The following is a 14,699-nucleotide window of genomic DNA, read 5'->3' as shown; positions in this document are numbered from 1 at the left end:
ACTAGTTAATACTGCAAAGTTCTAACAAACAATAATAGTTACTTCAAGTTATGTAAATTCTTTTTAATATCAACCATCTTACACATGAATGAAAAAAAAAACCCTGTTGCAGAACTTATTTCTGAAAAATAATTCCCATTCATCAATTATTTGGGAAAAAGTAAAAATGCATACCATGCAAAATAATAATAATTTATGGAGTAAAACCTTTATAAAAGTGGGCGGAGGGGGATTGAGTAAACATAGGAAACTGCAAATGATTTAAGAATTTATGACACCAATACTTAAGATACCAAATACTCTGAGGATATAACAAGTAAAACACAGAAGAATAGATTTTTAATGGAAAAATTCATCAACATTTTGTAACAGCACTGATATAACTGGTTGTGTGCAGAGAAAATTTAGATTGTTTTTATTGGTTGGTTGGTTGGTTTATTTGATTTTAATGGCACAAGAGCCCTTGGGGGCTATACTGTGCCAAACAATTCATTATTTTACATTATTTTTTTTCATTCAAGTATAAAAATAGGAAGTTGTACTTTGGAGTTACTTTGTTAACTCCAAAAGTAGTGTTTCAACACAGGTTTTTTTGCTGGTATGATACTATACTGGAATAGATTTTGTTTTAGAATTAGAATGCGATAAAAGTCTGCCCTGTATCTAAAAGCACATTAGAGGAAATATGTATCGCTGGCACATTAATTGCAATGATGACTGTAAACAGTACAGGTTAATGAGCTTTTAAAAAAAATATGCTAAAAACACCTTATAAAAAAGAGAACTACTAAAAAATTTACATTTATTATTTTTTAGGAAGTATACTGAATATTGAAAATCTGCTAGGAAGATAATATAATTTTTTAATTAGAAGTAAAAAAAATCTGCAATACTTAAGACAATATGAAATGTATTTTAAATAATAAATTAGTAAAATGACATATAGTTTTAAAATAAATTAATAAGAACAATTATTGCATACAAAGCTAAATATTAAAGAATATACATCACAGTAATATATAGTAATTATTGACTAATTTCAACACTACATAAAGCACATTGTTAAAAATATCTGTAGCATCTGTTAATATACTTTTAGGATACTTACATATTTACATAAATACAAATATTACAAACTATACAGTTCAAATTACATACATATATATTTTTGGACATGTACACAGAAATGAGAGAAAAAGGGATTCAACTGGACCAAGCACTACAGAGGTCTCTTGTATCAATGTACACAGAAAAGAAGTGGAACCAAGTTTTGTATACAAAACATTTATAAACAAAAGTAGATTTCACAATTAAGGGTTAAGTGAAAGTCAATATCACGCATTCTTGACAAAAAGCTTCTTGGGTACAATAATTTACGGTGAACCTATGCACAAGCAATTATGATTTATCTTTTGTAACTAATAGGATACTGAACAATTAGTTGTTACTGAATAATACATATTACAATATAACGGACGTAAAATTACTAGCATACATTTCAAATATCAAAGGCTGAATTATGAAAAAACCAAATTCATCCATTTCTTGAACGATTTGTAATTGTTTATGTGACATACCACAGTTTTGCAATAAGACATAAATATTATTTTTTTCTTTTGAGTGAAAACTTCTATTTGCATTTATGCTGCCTTAGATTTCTGCAAGCAATGATGGGTTAAAAAGAATAAATAAAAGGAAAAGAAAAGATATATGTCCTGAATCATTAATATATAGATTACCTTCATGACTTTTTTTTTTAAACATATGTTCAGTTTGTAAAATAAAATTTTTTTACATTTTGAAAATTTCTGAGGCAGTTACATCCATATCAAATGATCCATAGTCAGAGTCTGACAAAAAAATTGAAGAAATTTTTGGGCACGGGACAAATTAATTCCCCCAGTTCACAGGAAAATTCAGTGTGACGTGGCACAAGAACTAGTTGCAAAGGTATTTTTAGTAACTCATATGACCTGGAGCTTGGTATTTGTCAGACACTGTACGAAATTAACATCAAATAATGTAAATGACACATAATCAACATAGCAATAAAGAAACATGTAACCATCTTACATGAGATTGGGACATAAGCTCACAAGCCCTCCAATAGAGAGCAGACAAATCACCTCTTAGTTGCAGATTATGCCACCCCTAGACAGACAAGCAGGTGGGATTCATCGATTTTTTTTCAACCTTACAAAATTAAATCGACTGAATGAAAAAAAAAGGCTATAGTTCATCCAGGGAGAATTGATAGAGGAAATAAACAAAGAGGGTTGCTTTTTGGCACCAATACATGCCACTGTCATGAATTACTCATTGACTGGCGATTCTTCTGACGAACATTTTGTTTATCTGTTCGGCGCTGTCTTTGCCATCCCATCGCCAATCAGACAATGGTATCTCCAAGTGTCACGTTGCTTCGTTTACTTTCACTATCAGTTCTTGATGAATTCATTAGTTCTTATGGAAAGTTTGGGAAACAGTGCTAATGCAAAAAGCATTAGCACTGTTTCCCAAACTTTCCACAATACATTGCAATGGATGCATCGAAAGTATACCTAGAATTCACATACAAAAATACATATCAGTGGCATATCTGCCATGGTGAGCTGCCTCACTTCGGTAGGTAAGTAAAGAATGTGGAAGAAGGTAGGTGTTTGCCTGTTACTACGTAAAATTACTAAACTATATTCTTAAAATCATTAATATTCATTTTAAAGATTAATCATTCAATAAATTTTAACAATTAAATATACCAGACTCACATAATGATACTTTAATAAACCACAAGGGCTTTACATGAAATACACCGCCAGCTCAGTCATTTCCAGCCAAGGATTGCAGTTTCGTGCTTATTAGCACTCATCAGCCCGGCATAGGAAAGTGACATGTCTTTATGCAAATAGATATTGATGGCACAGAGATGAGTAGTCAAAGTATGAGTATTTTGAAGCACATAGAATCTTCTGAAGTTGAAAAAATGTTTCGGAAGATGTGCCTATGAGCAATTAAACTAGACACTAGCATCACTGATCCAAAAAGGTTAAGCAAAAAATGCAAGAAATTCTCAGCATAATATGAAAGTAAGTCAATGTCAATAGCTCTGCATTTAGTTATTATGAATAGCAGAAGATACTATTTAGGGATTCATCTGAAGGATTCAATTACCTTGTCATAGATGAAAAGTGATGTAAAATTGATTGACTCTTTGAAAATCAATTCAAGAAATTCCTAATTTTACGCTAGTTGTTGCAAATGAAGTCTAGAAAGAAATATATATTGTTTCAATAAGAAACAAAGAAAATTTGATGCCATCTCTGATAAATATAGTTGTGCATGAAAACACAATCTTCATTCAATCCTGCTCTCGAGCTACAACGGGTTTATTACACTTTATAAATGACAAAAAAAAAAAAAAAAAGAGATACTTTAAGTTAGGTAAACAAGCTTCTTACATATCATTTCAACATTTGTTAAGTATGTCATACAAATGCACAGCAAAATGAACAAAGACAAAACGTAAAAATCATATACTATAGTGGCCGCCCCTTATGTGAATCACGTTTGTTCTAAGCAGTTTTGATTCTATAAAGCGGCTGATTCAATAAAGCAGGATTTTATTCTGTTTTTGACAATTTGATTCATTAAAGAGGCTGATTCAATTAAACGGCACCCACTGTACTAACATATGACATCCCTAGAAGAACGGTGGCACAGCTCAAAATTTTATAGTTTTGAAAGTTCAGGAATATTGAGAAAGGGTTGACTTCATAAAACAAAGTGAATCATTTATTTTAGGAACAGTGTAAATATAACTAAATAAAAAAAGTCTGTAGCTAACTTTTAAGTAGCAACACCATACCTCATTGCTATTAAAAAATTAATTTCTTTTCTCGGCACAAAAATAATCACTTTTTGAGTTGTGACAGTGTTTTTCTAGGGTTGAGATTTATAGAAAAAAAAATATTCCACCTAAGTTCTGATTACCAGTATTATTTTTTATTTACGTCAAAAACTGACAAAATAGTCTCTTTTTTTTCTGAAAGCTGCTTCAAAAGAGAAAACATGAAATAAATATTTTATTTTTGTTAATTATAAACATTTACTTAAGTGATATTAAAATATGTAACACACTTGAAATCACTAATGAAGTAAGTTAGATCTACAAAAAGGGAGGGGGGGGGGGGAGAGAAAAAAAAACTCCTGAAACGTAGAAAGTATTATCCCAATTAAGGTAAACACACTAGTAGTGGCCAGTGTTTCAGCAGTGACCACTTCAAAATTTATATTTGAAAAAATAGAACTCTAGATTTCCCAATGAATTCAAATGGGAAGGAGGTAATACCTATTGCTGGTTTGGTGCACTTCTGAATCCATTGGGATACCTGGAATCCTATTTCTTCAAATATAAACCTTGAAGTGGCCACTACTCAAGCAATGGCCACTACTGGTGTTTAACCTTATATATAAATCTTTAAATTATTCTATTTTGTAACAGCAATGTTTCCAGTTCTTATGTAGTTTGAATCAGATAAAATATCCCTCGATTTTTCAATCAGCTATGAGGAAGAAAAACCTAACTTTTAAATGAAATAATCATAAAGCAGAAAAATAAACTTTTGTATCAGTTTTGGGACATTTGAAATAAACTTCTGTCAGCTGTGGAAGCAATGAAAGACATTTGTTTTTCAGAACAGCGATAACTTTACTTAATTGTTTTCTGCCTGTATTGAATATCCTAAGTACATTTCATACACAAAACAAAGTTTTATGACTTACAGAGCAAAATAAATGGGTAATGAACTACAATTGTAGATTTCAAGTAATGAATATTCAACACAAATGTAACATAAATACTAAGAAACAAAATATTGGAATTCTTATGCCACTCATAATAATTAAGCATCAATTATATTAAGATTCATTGGGTTCTAAAAAAGCAGTGAATGCTTCATGGCATTCACTGTCCCAATCCTATCCAGTAACCATGACAAATGGCTCAAGCCTTTCCTCAGGAGGCAGCATGTTGTTTAACGTGTCCAAACTTTTAATCACTTCTTTCAAGCCAGATTCACACCTACGAAGGTTACTAGACACCTCTTGAACTTTTCCCAGTTGCTCGGCATATTTGACAAACTTTTTCTGCCTCTCTGTCAACATCTTTGTCAGGGTTGAGACTGCAGAATCAATCTATTTGAATAAAAAATTACAGATTAAAACAACAATAACAATATAGTAAGAAAATGAAAATAAATAAATGACTGCTCCACTCTTTATAAAACCCTCTATTCATAGGCGGCTGCCGCAAAAGAAAGTGGAAGGTCAAAGGAAGGGTGGGGGTTCAGGGGGTGTGGCCCTTGAAGCTGATTTTTTTTTAAAAATAAAATTTGGCTACATTACTGGCTTTTAGTACGAGGCATACATAAAGTCCCTATCTATTTTTGTGATTTAATGAGTGGAAAACTTTTATATTGCAAATACAGAATAATGATGTATATAGAAATGCATATCCTGCTTGTAAAACTCATCTCCAAATTTAACAATCCAAGCATCCAAGATCTCCAAATTTAACACCACTGGATTTTTTCGCTTAGAGCCTCATCAAATCTCTCGTGTATCGCCGAAGAATTGAAAATTTGCGAGATTTCAGAAATCGCATCTCACAAGCAGTGACACAGATTACTCCCTGAATGCTTGAAGATGTTTTCCGTGAAGTAGCAAACCATTTTGAGATGTGCAGAGACATCACTGGTGCTCATTTGGAATCAAATTAGCTTAGTTTTGACCATGTTTGTGGCAATTAGAGGAAGAAAATGTTAGAGTTACACATTAAAATATTCCTTCAACAATATCCCATTGAAGTTTGGTTTTATTTTAACCCCTTCTATAAAACAGATAGGGACTTTCTGTACACCCTGTACGACTGATTAATAAACTTCCAAAAGGCAAAATATGGTGTCAAAACTTGGGATGGATGACCACCGCAGACGTTGCCCTTCCCTTTTAAAGTTCCATTCACATGAAATAAGATGAGAAAAGTACATTCATTTGAAAATTTTGCCTTTTATGTTCGTGAAATAAATCAACCCACCCTTTCAAAAATCTTTTTTCAATCAATCATTAATTTTTAATTCTGAAAAATGAGGGATCAAGACACCTTTACTTTTGAAAGGTACGAGTAGCCTATGCCTCAATTACGAAGATTTTTCAAACTTTCAACCATAATTGTAGAGAACAAAATCTCAATTTTGGATGCAACATCTCCAGAAAGAGAAGAGCAAAAAAGGGTTCTGTCAGCTTATTTGCAACACTAGATGTTACTCTCTTTCTCTTGTTTAGCTTAAGTCCTAAATTGTTTTGAATATAACATTTTAGCAGCTAAAAAGTTTTGCTTCAATGAAAAAGAATGCAATATCCTGTTTGCTTACAGTATCAAATAATTTCTCTCAAAATACTGTGAGGCATTCTGCATTGGTCAGGTGAGCAGCGACGTTTGCCAATTTTTCGTTTTTGCATTTTTGTCATCTTTTTTCCTTCAGTTTGATTGCATTAACTTTCTTATTTGGGAGCCGCTGTAAATAAAGCACAAAAAGAAAGTAAAATATTCCCACATTTTACTATTGTTTGTGGACAATCAAGAAGACATTTCTTCAAATATCTCAAAAAGTTGTAATAACCCTTGCAAGCCTGTGTCCAGATTTTCATCAAGGTAGGGGTTTTAATGTTATCTTTGGGGGGACGGGGGAATTCAACCCCTCACAAACTTAGTTTTACGTCAAATTGCTGATCCCAGTATGGCGTTTATACAACATCATGGACTGCTGTAACACCCCCCCCCCCAGTCCCAGAAGGATAATTTTGGCTGCACAAGTGATCAAAGTGTTCCTTCATCGTACAGGTTCACTTTAATTAAACCTTGTTTGTTTCTTTTTAATTTAAATCTGTTTACTATGCGGTATATTGCAATAAATATTAAAAACTGTCCAAAAATTATTTTATAATGTAGCATTTATATCAGATTTTACATTATGAAATAATGCTTAATACATTGAATAAATAAGAGCCTACTGCAGGTTCAAATTACATTACCAAACACTATCACTAATGCATCTTTGTAGCTGCAACATATACCAAATTCATCATAATTTCCTTACAATAAGCAATATTAATCAGTTAATGCTTTGCATTGACAAATCATTCAGCAGTTCTTCCACTAGTTTTTCCAAAATATTATTCCAGTTGGTAAAACTCTAACAGTTGTAAACTGCAGAAAAACTTCAGAGAGAAAGTTGAAAGGAAAAAACAGAACACTGCATGCAAATTTTTCCATTAACAACCTTTTTATTAAGGTTATTGAAGAAGTTATCTAGCACAAGCTATTTTTTACTCAACATTTGAATACATGAAACATACAATTAAGGATACACATAAAGAAATGATGGATGTGAAAAAGCGTGAAATGCAAAAAAGATGGCATGTAACCTTCTTAAACAAAGGTTGAACCTTAACTGACTGTAAGGGGTTCATACCCATGGGAAGGAATGCATTTGGAAACTTCCCATTGGTTCATCTCATTGGTCCACGTGGGTGGTATTTCCTACACAGATATTTGGGAAATTAACAGATCGTCGCTGCAAACTCTTATTTGTAGATACTGAAGTTTTCCTACCCACAGCAGCATTTGTTTCTAATAATCAATGAACTTCACTGGAAAATATAAAAAATCTAGCACTTTTAATGGTTAGGAAAATATAAAAACTGAACTGGGAGGGGGAGTTCTGAATTTGATGAAAAAACCTGTACATCCTCTTGGGACTTGCTTATTTAAATTTTCTTTTATATCAGTAATAGTTTTAAGATAAAGAAATAACATCAGAAGTGTGTGCATAAATAGTTTACAGCTCTACAAACAAGCAAAAATTTGCAAGCTCATAGTAATCAATAAGTCTACTCAGGAATTCTAAATATAGATACAATAAATTAGAATATTTTTCAGGCTTTAATAGTAATAACTAGCTGGTAAATTAATGTCATTAAAAAAAGGAAAAGGGTTTTTCTATGGTAAAAAAATTTACAACCCACTATTGTACAAAAAGTAAACAATTAATCAAATTAAAAATATTCTAAAATGCTTTTACTTACTTCACTTATTCTTTGAGTAAGAGCATTTTGTTCTGTGCTAACAACCTCTGCACACATTTTGAGATGGTCTTGGTATCTTTGGCACAAATTTAAAATGACTTGATGATCCAATTTATCAAGGACTTCTGGGTCATGCACAGTAGGAATATTCAGTGCACCACGCATTATAGGATGAAATGTTGGGATTTTCTATAATTATAAATGAAGAATAACTTTAAAAATGAGATTCACACAAATGTACAATTTAACAAATATTTAATTACCTTAAAATTTAGATTCGAGTCAGGGGTGGATACACTTTTCACTCTAGGGTCCCCTGTACCTATCACTATTCGTGGTTTAACCAGTTGGATCAGAGCTGTAATTGGAGCCCAGAAGACAACTATGATTTTTGATCCTGACCAGAAGCCGAGCAATCCCTGGTTCAGCACACCCAGAGTTATTGTTTCACTTAGAAGACTTTGTGACTAAAAGTATATTTAACCTCCCCTAGTCACCATTTATGAAGACAGTGGACTTCGATCCAGCCAGGATCTAACCCGGGACCCTCCGGTTACAAGTCCAATGCCTTACCGATCAGGCCACCACAGCCAGGGGTGGATTAATCACTCTTTGAGGGTCCTAGTACCTAATGTGGCTTGCACCACAGGGATCGCCGAGGAAGCAGAGGGGGAGGGGGATACAGGGGGAAGGTCATTGGGGAAATGACCCCCTAAACTGTCCACACTATTATTATACATCCACATTGTGCTCAAGCAATTTATGAGTAAAATGCAAATTATTGCAACAGTCTTTCAATGTCATTAAAATTTTTTAAAAGTGAACATTTGAACTACTACCTCTTTTCATTGCTTATGAAATTAGTTAGTAATGTTTTTGCATTATTTGGTGTATTTCTAATGGTGGATTTGGTGCTTTTCATTGACACCTAAGCAGTTTCAGAAATTTTCCGCACCAAAAACCATAGGTTGATTTGTAGAGGGGGGGGGGGAGAGCTCCTCAGCATGAGCCCCTTTAAATATTATTATTCTGTATCCGCTCCCGATTCAAGTAACATAAAACACATGTCTAGTCTTCTCAATGATCAGTTAAAAATGTTGCATGTTACTTGTCTTTCCTTTAAAAGTTTAATGTGCTGTTATTCATTCTATTGCTTAGTGAACAAGATTTTATGATACGCCAAACACATTCAAGACTGAAAATCTGTGCAAGCCTATTTTTCCAAATTTTGGTTCAGATCAGCTGGATGGCTTGGTGGTAAGGCGTTGAACCCTGGTTCTGACCCGTGGTCCAAGTGGCCAGTAGGTGGATATTTGAGATGCAGAAAACTGTCAGCATCTTAAGTCCTATGATTATGCAGCATGCAAAAGATTCCCCGAATTCTGGAAAGACAAGAGTCCTTGCCAACCCTGCCCTTTGGCCTGTACTTGACTAGTAACAAATTGACAAAAGTAAGCTTTCTGAATGTTAGAAAGTTATTCACCATAGTCTTCAAAAAAAAAAAAAAAAGACGACCAATAAATACAGTTTAACTCTTTTAATACGATTGTGTTTAATTCAAAATTACGGTTAAAACAAACATTTTTCTTTTAAAGTTTGGTTTCGTATTCAATTACATAAAAAAATTCATGCATAATATGTATATTAAATTGAAAATCTCGGCTAAGACAAAAAAAAATATTTTCACTTCACTGAAAATGTTCCTGATTAAACAAATTTTCTTGTTTAGAAATTATTTATCCCTCTTGAAGTTTATAGATGGCCTAATGTGTGCTGAGAAGAAAATGTGAAATCATTTACATCCTAAAGAATAAAATCAATACGCTCGTTAACCAGTGTACATTTCAGTATGCAGGTCTATCTTCCATTGTGGATTACAATGTGTTTCTTATTTTTCTCATAAACATTCAATTCTAACTAATGCGTTATTATTATTATTTTTTTGAATGTGCTACTAATTAGATTATAATGTGTGCATTAGCAATAACAGTTAATAGAAGGTAATATTTTTAAAAATATAAGCAAGATTGTTTTCATTTCTTTTACAGTGTCACTTATTCACGGTTGTTTTACAAATAACGGGTAATACAAAGAAATTCGTTGATTTTTGGCATTTCAGTTTTAACAGAGTACAACTGTAATTAAAAAAAAAAAAAACCTTTAATTTGAACAACAGAAAAAAGTTAATGCATGCTTTTCGCTGCTATTTTACAGAATTATTAATAAAAAAATTTGTTGTTCAATTACTTGCAATCGAATCAATTCTGCGTCAGTCTCTAAAGATTCCATGCTGGAGGACCCTTCTTTGACAACAACAATGTCATGACCCGAGGAAGATCCTGCATATGACTTGGGTCTTGGAGCCTTAGGAGAAGACCTAGGTGATGGGGTAGCCGATGCACGTAAACTGTGAGCAGGACTTTTTGAAGAAAGTTTTGGAGAATCTAAATAAAAAGGAAATATTTTTTATTATTTAGTTGTAAAAATTTCAATTTCAGCTTTTAAGCTGAAACCAATTCTTCCAAAGAATATCAACTCATGTGAAGAATTTCAGTAACTAAAGCATTGTAAAGTTAAAAAATATATCAACAACTAAAGCCTTTTCAAGCATAAATATTTAGTTCTGCTAAAAGCATTGCTATTAAGTACTTTGAAGAACAGTTGATAAGGTACATTTGCTTTAAAAAGATAGAAAGAGAAGGAAAAAAAAGGAAAGCAAATTAAAGTAACTTTTACTGTGAATAATTTTTAGTTAAACAGTAAAATATTATTTATTTAAAAAGTATTCATTTCTTTTTTAAAAGATAAATAAATGCGGGAAAAATCCAATATATCTGAAATTCAGAACTGGTCTACTTTGGTTACGTGAAAATTCAGACAATGGGGTATTTTTAAGAATTAGGAAAAATATATGAATTTACAAAAATTTATCTTTTACTACCTATTCTAAGTTATATAATACAGTCTAACTTGTTTATAATGAGCACAAAGGGAACACGATATTTTCTCGTTATAAATGAGCGTTCATGAAAAGAATTTGAAAAAAATCAAAAATTTTTTTAAGTAGATACAATAGAGAACCAATTATCCGGGAAGTTAGGGACCATAGCTATCCGGGATATATGAATTTCCCGGTTTTCTGGATCGCTAAAAAGAGCTTTTGGCCGATTGTTTATAAAACTTAAATTACTATAATAAATAGTAATACGTATTAAAATAAAAAGAAAACAGTTCAGAAATGCTTATCAATATCGAAACATTAAAAACTACTAGTGAGAGAATTATTTAAACACCAAAAACCTCAAGTTAGTTAATAAGACCTGAGACCCTCACACTCATTTTGAAAAGGAAAGAAAAACACCAATTTTCGATGTTTTAAAATGAAAGAGAATGAAGGGAAGGGCAAGAAACAAGTTTTTGAACGTAAATGTGCAATTTTTCTACTATAGTGTATGAGAGAATTTGTATTCATGAATGCGTTTTTTTTCCACTTTTTTGTACAGGTTTGGCGTTAGCGATTATTGATAACTATTGGTTTTGCATTAAGTTAATACCAATTGAAATTTACTTTATGAGTTCCTGCAACCTTATTACAATCTTGCGTTTAACTATTTCTGGATTCCACCATCAACTATCCGGAAAATTTGAAAATCGCGGCGTTTCATGCGCTTTTGTGACGTCACTTCCGCTCTAATCGGTTTTAATTAAAGGCCATTCAATAAAATATTGCATTATAATGTGACAAAATTCATTTCTTTAGTTTTCAGTTAGAATAAAACACAAAAATTTCAGACTTACGTGCGTACTTTTTAGTTCAAGAAAATATTCTGGAAATTTTCCCCTGCGTTAAAAGACAACCCTTTGAAGTTCATTATTGTAAACATTTTCCCAAGTTATAGATGAGTAATATGGTATTTATTAAGAAACCGCTCATTTTCTTTTAGGTATTTAAAAAAAAATGCTTAGTTTTTCAAAAATTGCAAAAAATGCGTATTTTTAAAAAATTGCGGGAAAATCGGCAAAAGGTAGCCGGTTTTTTGGTTCCCAGATAAAAGGTTCTGCACTGTACTAGCTTTTTTTTTCTTTCAGTACAGTATTAAAAAAGTTGGTTAATGTGTTAAAATTATTTACTTGTTTTTTTCTACTAGGATAACTCAAAATCAAAAAAAAAAAAAAAATCTTCATTTGCACTTGGAAACAGTTTGAATTTTTCCTGCTCATCAAAAGCCATGTTGAGTATGTTGAGGTTAGACCCAAATCCTTAACAGTTGTCGTTATTGTCTATTTTTTTCATCTGCCTTAGCTTGAATTTAAACTACAATATTTTCAGAATTTTAAACCTCAGAAGTGATCACTTTAGCATCAATAAATATAAAATTTTCTAATGCTTCTTTAATCCAAATTTAGAAAAAGAACCGTCATATGTTCTCAGGATATGACTCAATTACTCAAATTTTACTCAAAATATAAAGTTTTGAACAATCAACAAATTTCTCAACAGACTTTTAAAATTTGGTTTTGGGAATGTTCTTTATCACCTTTGCCACAGCTGCCTGAATGGCTGAAATCTTATCGTAAAAAATTCTTTTCACTGCAGTTTTGTTTCGGGAAAAGGAAGAAACAAATCTATTTCTATAAATTATTTTATTCTATGTTTTTTAGATCACACTGTGCAATTTACCTAAGGAACTTAAGAGTATAGAAGGAAACATATGGAACACATTAAACTAAATGTTCATATCTGTTGACAATGTGTTACACAGCCTTTTATTTTTTTTTTGGCTATCTGTTGGGGCATAACTAGGTTTGCCTGATTTCTGAAATGTTCAACCGGAACACCCCCCGGAAGAGAAACTCCCTCCACCCCCCCATTCTCATTGCTAAGAATAAATGATTACTAAATTATATGAATCAAAACCAGGAGTAATAACACATGATCTAAGTCTATAAATTTAAAAATTTTATTTCTTACACATGTTAATATTTTCAAATTGTTTAAACACATTGAATAAGAAAAAAAAAAGAAGAACAATATTTATTTACATGTACATTTCATTGGCTAGAACTCTTTTGGTTTTCATATTGTTATAAAAACCTTTCAATTTCATGTTACAAATGACAGAGTAATTATCCTAAATAATCCCTCACAGTTGAATATTTTTAGACTTTTTTGGTCACCTATAATCAAATTTATCATTTTCCAGGACATGAAGTAAACCGGCCGGTACGCTGGAATTTTGTGTAAAAAATGGGAGTGTCCCGGTCAAACCGGGACGTCTGGCAGGTCTAGGCATAACTGATGTTTTTTAAGCAGATACAAAATTTGGATTATTTTTGTCTGATTTTGAACTGTTTCACACTATTAGAGTTCTGAATATTAATTAAGCAACAAAAATTTAAAATCTACATAAAGAGTCTACATGACAAATTTTAACCCCAAGAAAAATGCTCACCTCTTCAAACCTGCAGAAGTATCCCCCCCCCCCCCTACCACCGAAAAAAAAAAGAGGAAAAGGCCCATTAAAACACCCCATCTAAAATTTTCAATGATACAGTTGGCCATGAACTGATTTTTGTGGGCACTCCAGTTTAAAATGTGTTCATACCTAAAATTAGCCTACTAACTATATCTGTGCAAAACTACAAATTTAACTAAACAAGCAAACATTAAGCATAAGTGATATGAATTGAAGAGGAAATGGGCCAAGATTTCCAGAAAGGAATTCTAGCACCAGAGTTGATCTTTCTGTTTTAGTGATGTTTTTTACCAAATTGACTGCAGACAGTGTAGTAGAATGGAAGTCAGTTTTTTAATATTAAATGTACAATCAGGTCCAGCACAGAATATCTTTAGTTATGCTTCAATATTACCAAATAGAAATTGAATTATTATTACAATAAATTATATTAGTGATGCCAAAATAAGTAAGAAAATCAAAATGATTGACTTTGTTCAAACTTATTTTGGATTATTTTTGCGTGATTAACAAAGAAATTTTTCTACCAAAACTATACCTCAATTAAAAGAACTGTGCTCATTTGTTATTACTGAAAGCTGTGAAGTTCAGTGCTAACAAACTCAAGTATAAAGGAACAGTTCTTTACTATGTTTACATATCCCCATCCAAAAAAAAAAAAAAAAAAACCGGCCATTAATGATTTCGGTTTTTACTGTCTAATTTTTGAAAGAAAAATTTGTTAATGAGATGATTGAAACTTTTTTTAAAAACTAACCTCCAATCGGCCTGTTGACAGTATAAGAAATGTATGGTATATCAGAATCAGAACTTATTGATGGACGCGGAGAGGTGCTTCTTGGATGCTGGTGTTCCTTTATCTTGCTACTAGATTTTAAAATATGGGATCTTGAAGACTGAGTACTTTGCTCAGATCCCATTTTTGGGCAGAAATATCAAAATTATAGCATACAAACTCAACGAAGTAGATTGAAAACGCGAGAGATTCCGAATGAAGAGCGAGTGAACAGCGAGCAGGCAGAGCAGACTACTTCTTTTTTATTCTTACAGTTACAGTTTATTAGTCAGCAAAGAGAA

At 32.1% G+C, this 14,699-nt stretch overlaps 1 protein-coding gene across 1 annotated transcript; it reads right to left on the bottom strand.

The window, feature by feature from the left end:
• Positions 1-4,801: 4,801 nt before the first annotated feature.
• On the bottom strand, positions 4,802-14,542 carry LOC129230113 (BLOC-1-related complex subunit 5-like). Its single transcript, XM_054864516.1, has 4 exons — positions 14,380-14,542; positions 10,393-10,589; positions 8,146-8,334; positions 4,802-5,193 (listed from the first exon to the last, which is right to left on the bottom strand). Exons 1-4 carry the CDS (start codon positions 14,540-14,542, stop codon positions 4,978-4,980), a joined length of 765 nt encoding a protein of 254 aa, XP_054720491.1. The 3' UTR covers positions 4,802-4,977.
• Positions 14,543-14,699: the final 157 nt, after the last annotated feature.

This window comes from Uloborus diversus, chromosome 9 (assembly GCF_026930045.1).
Source record: "Uloborus diversus isolate 005 chromosome 9, Udiv.v.3.1, whole genome shotgun sequence".
Classification (NCBI taxonomy): Eukaryota; Metazoa; Arthropoda; class Arachnida; order Araneae; family Uloboridae; genus Uloborus; species Uloborus diversus.
Note: the sequence above shows the minus strand (reverse complement) of the source record. Positions and strands in the feature narration are given on the sequence as shown.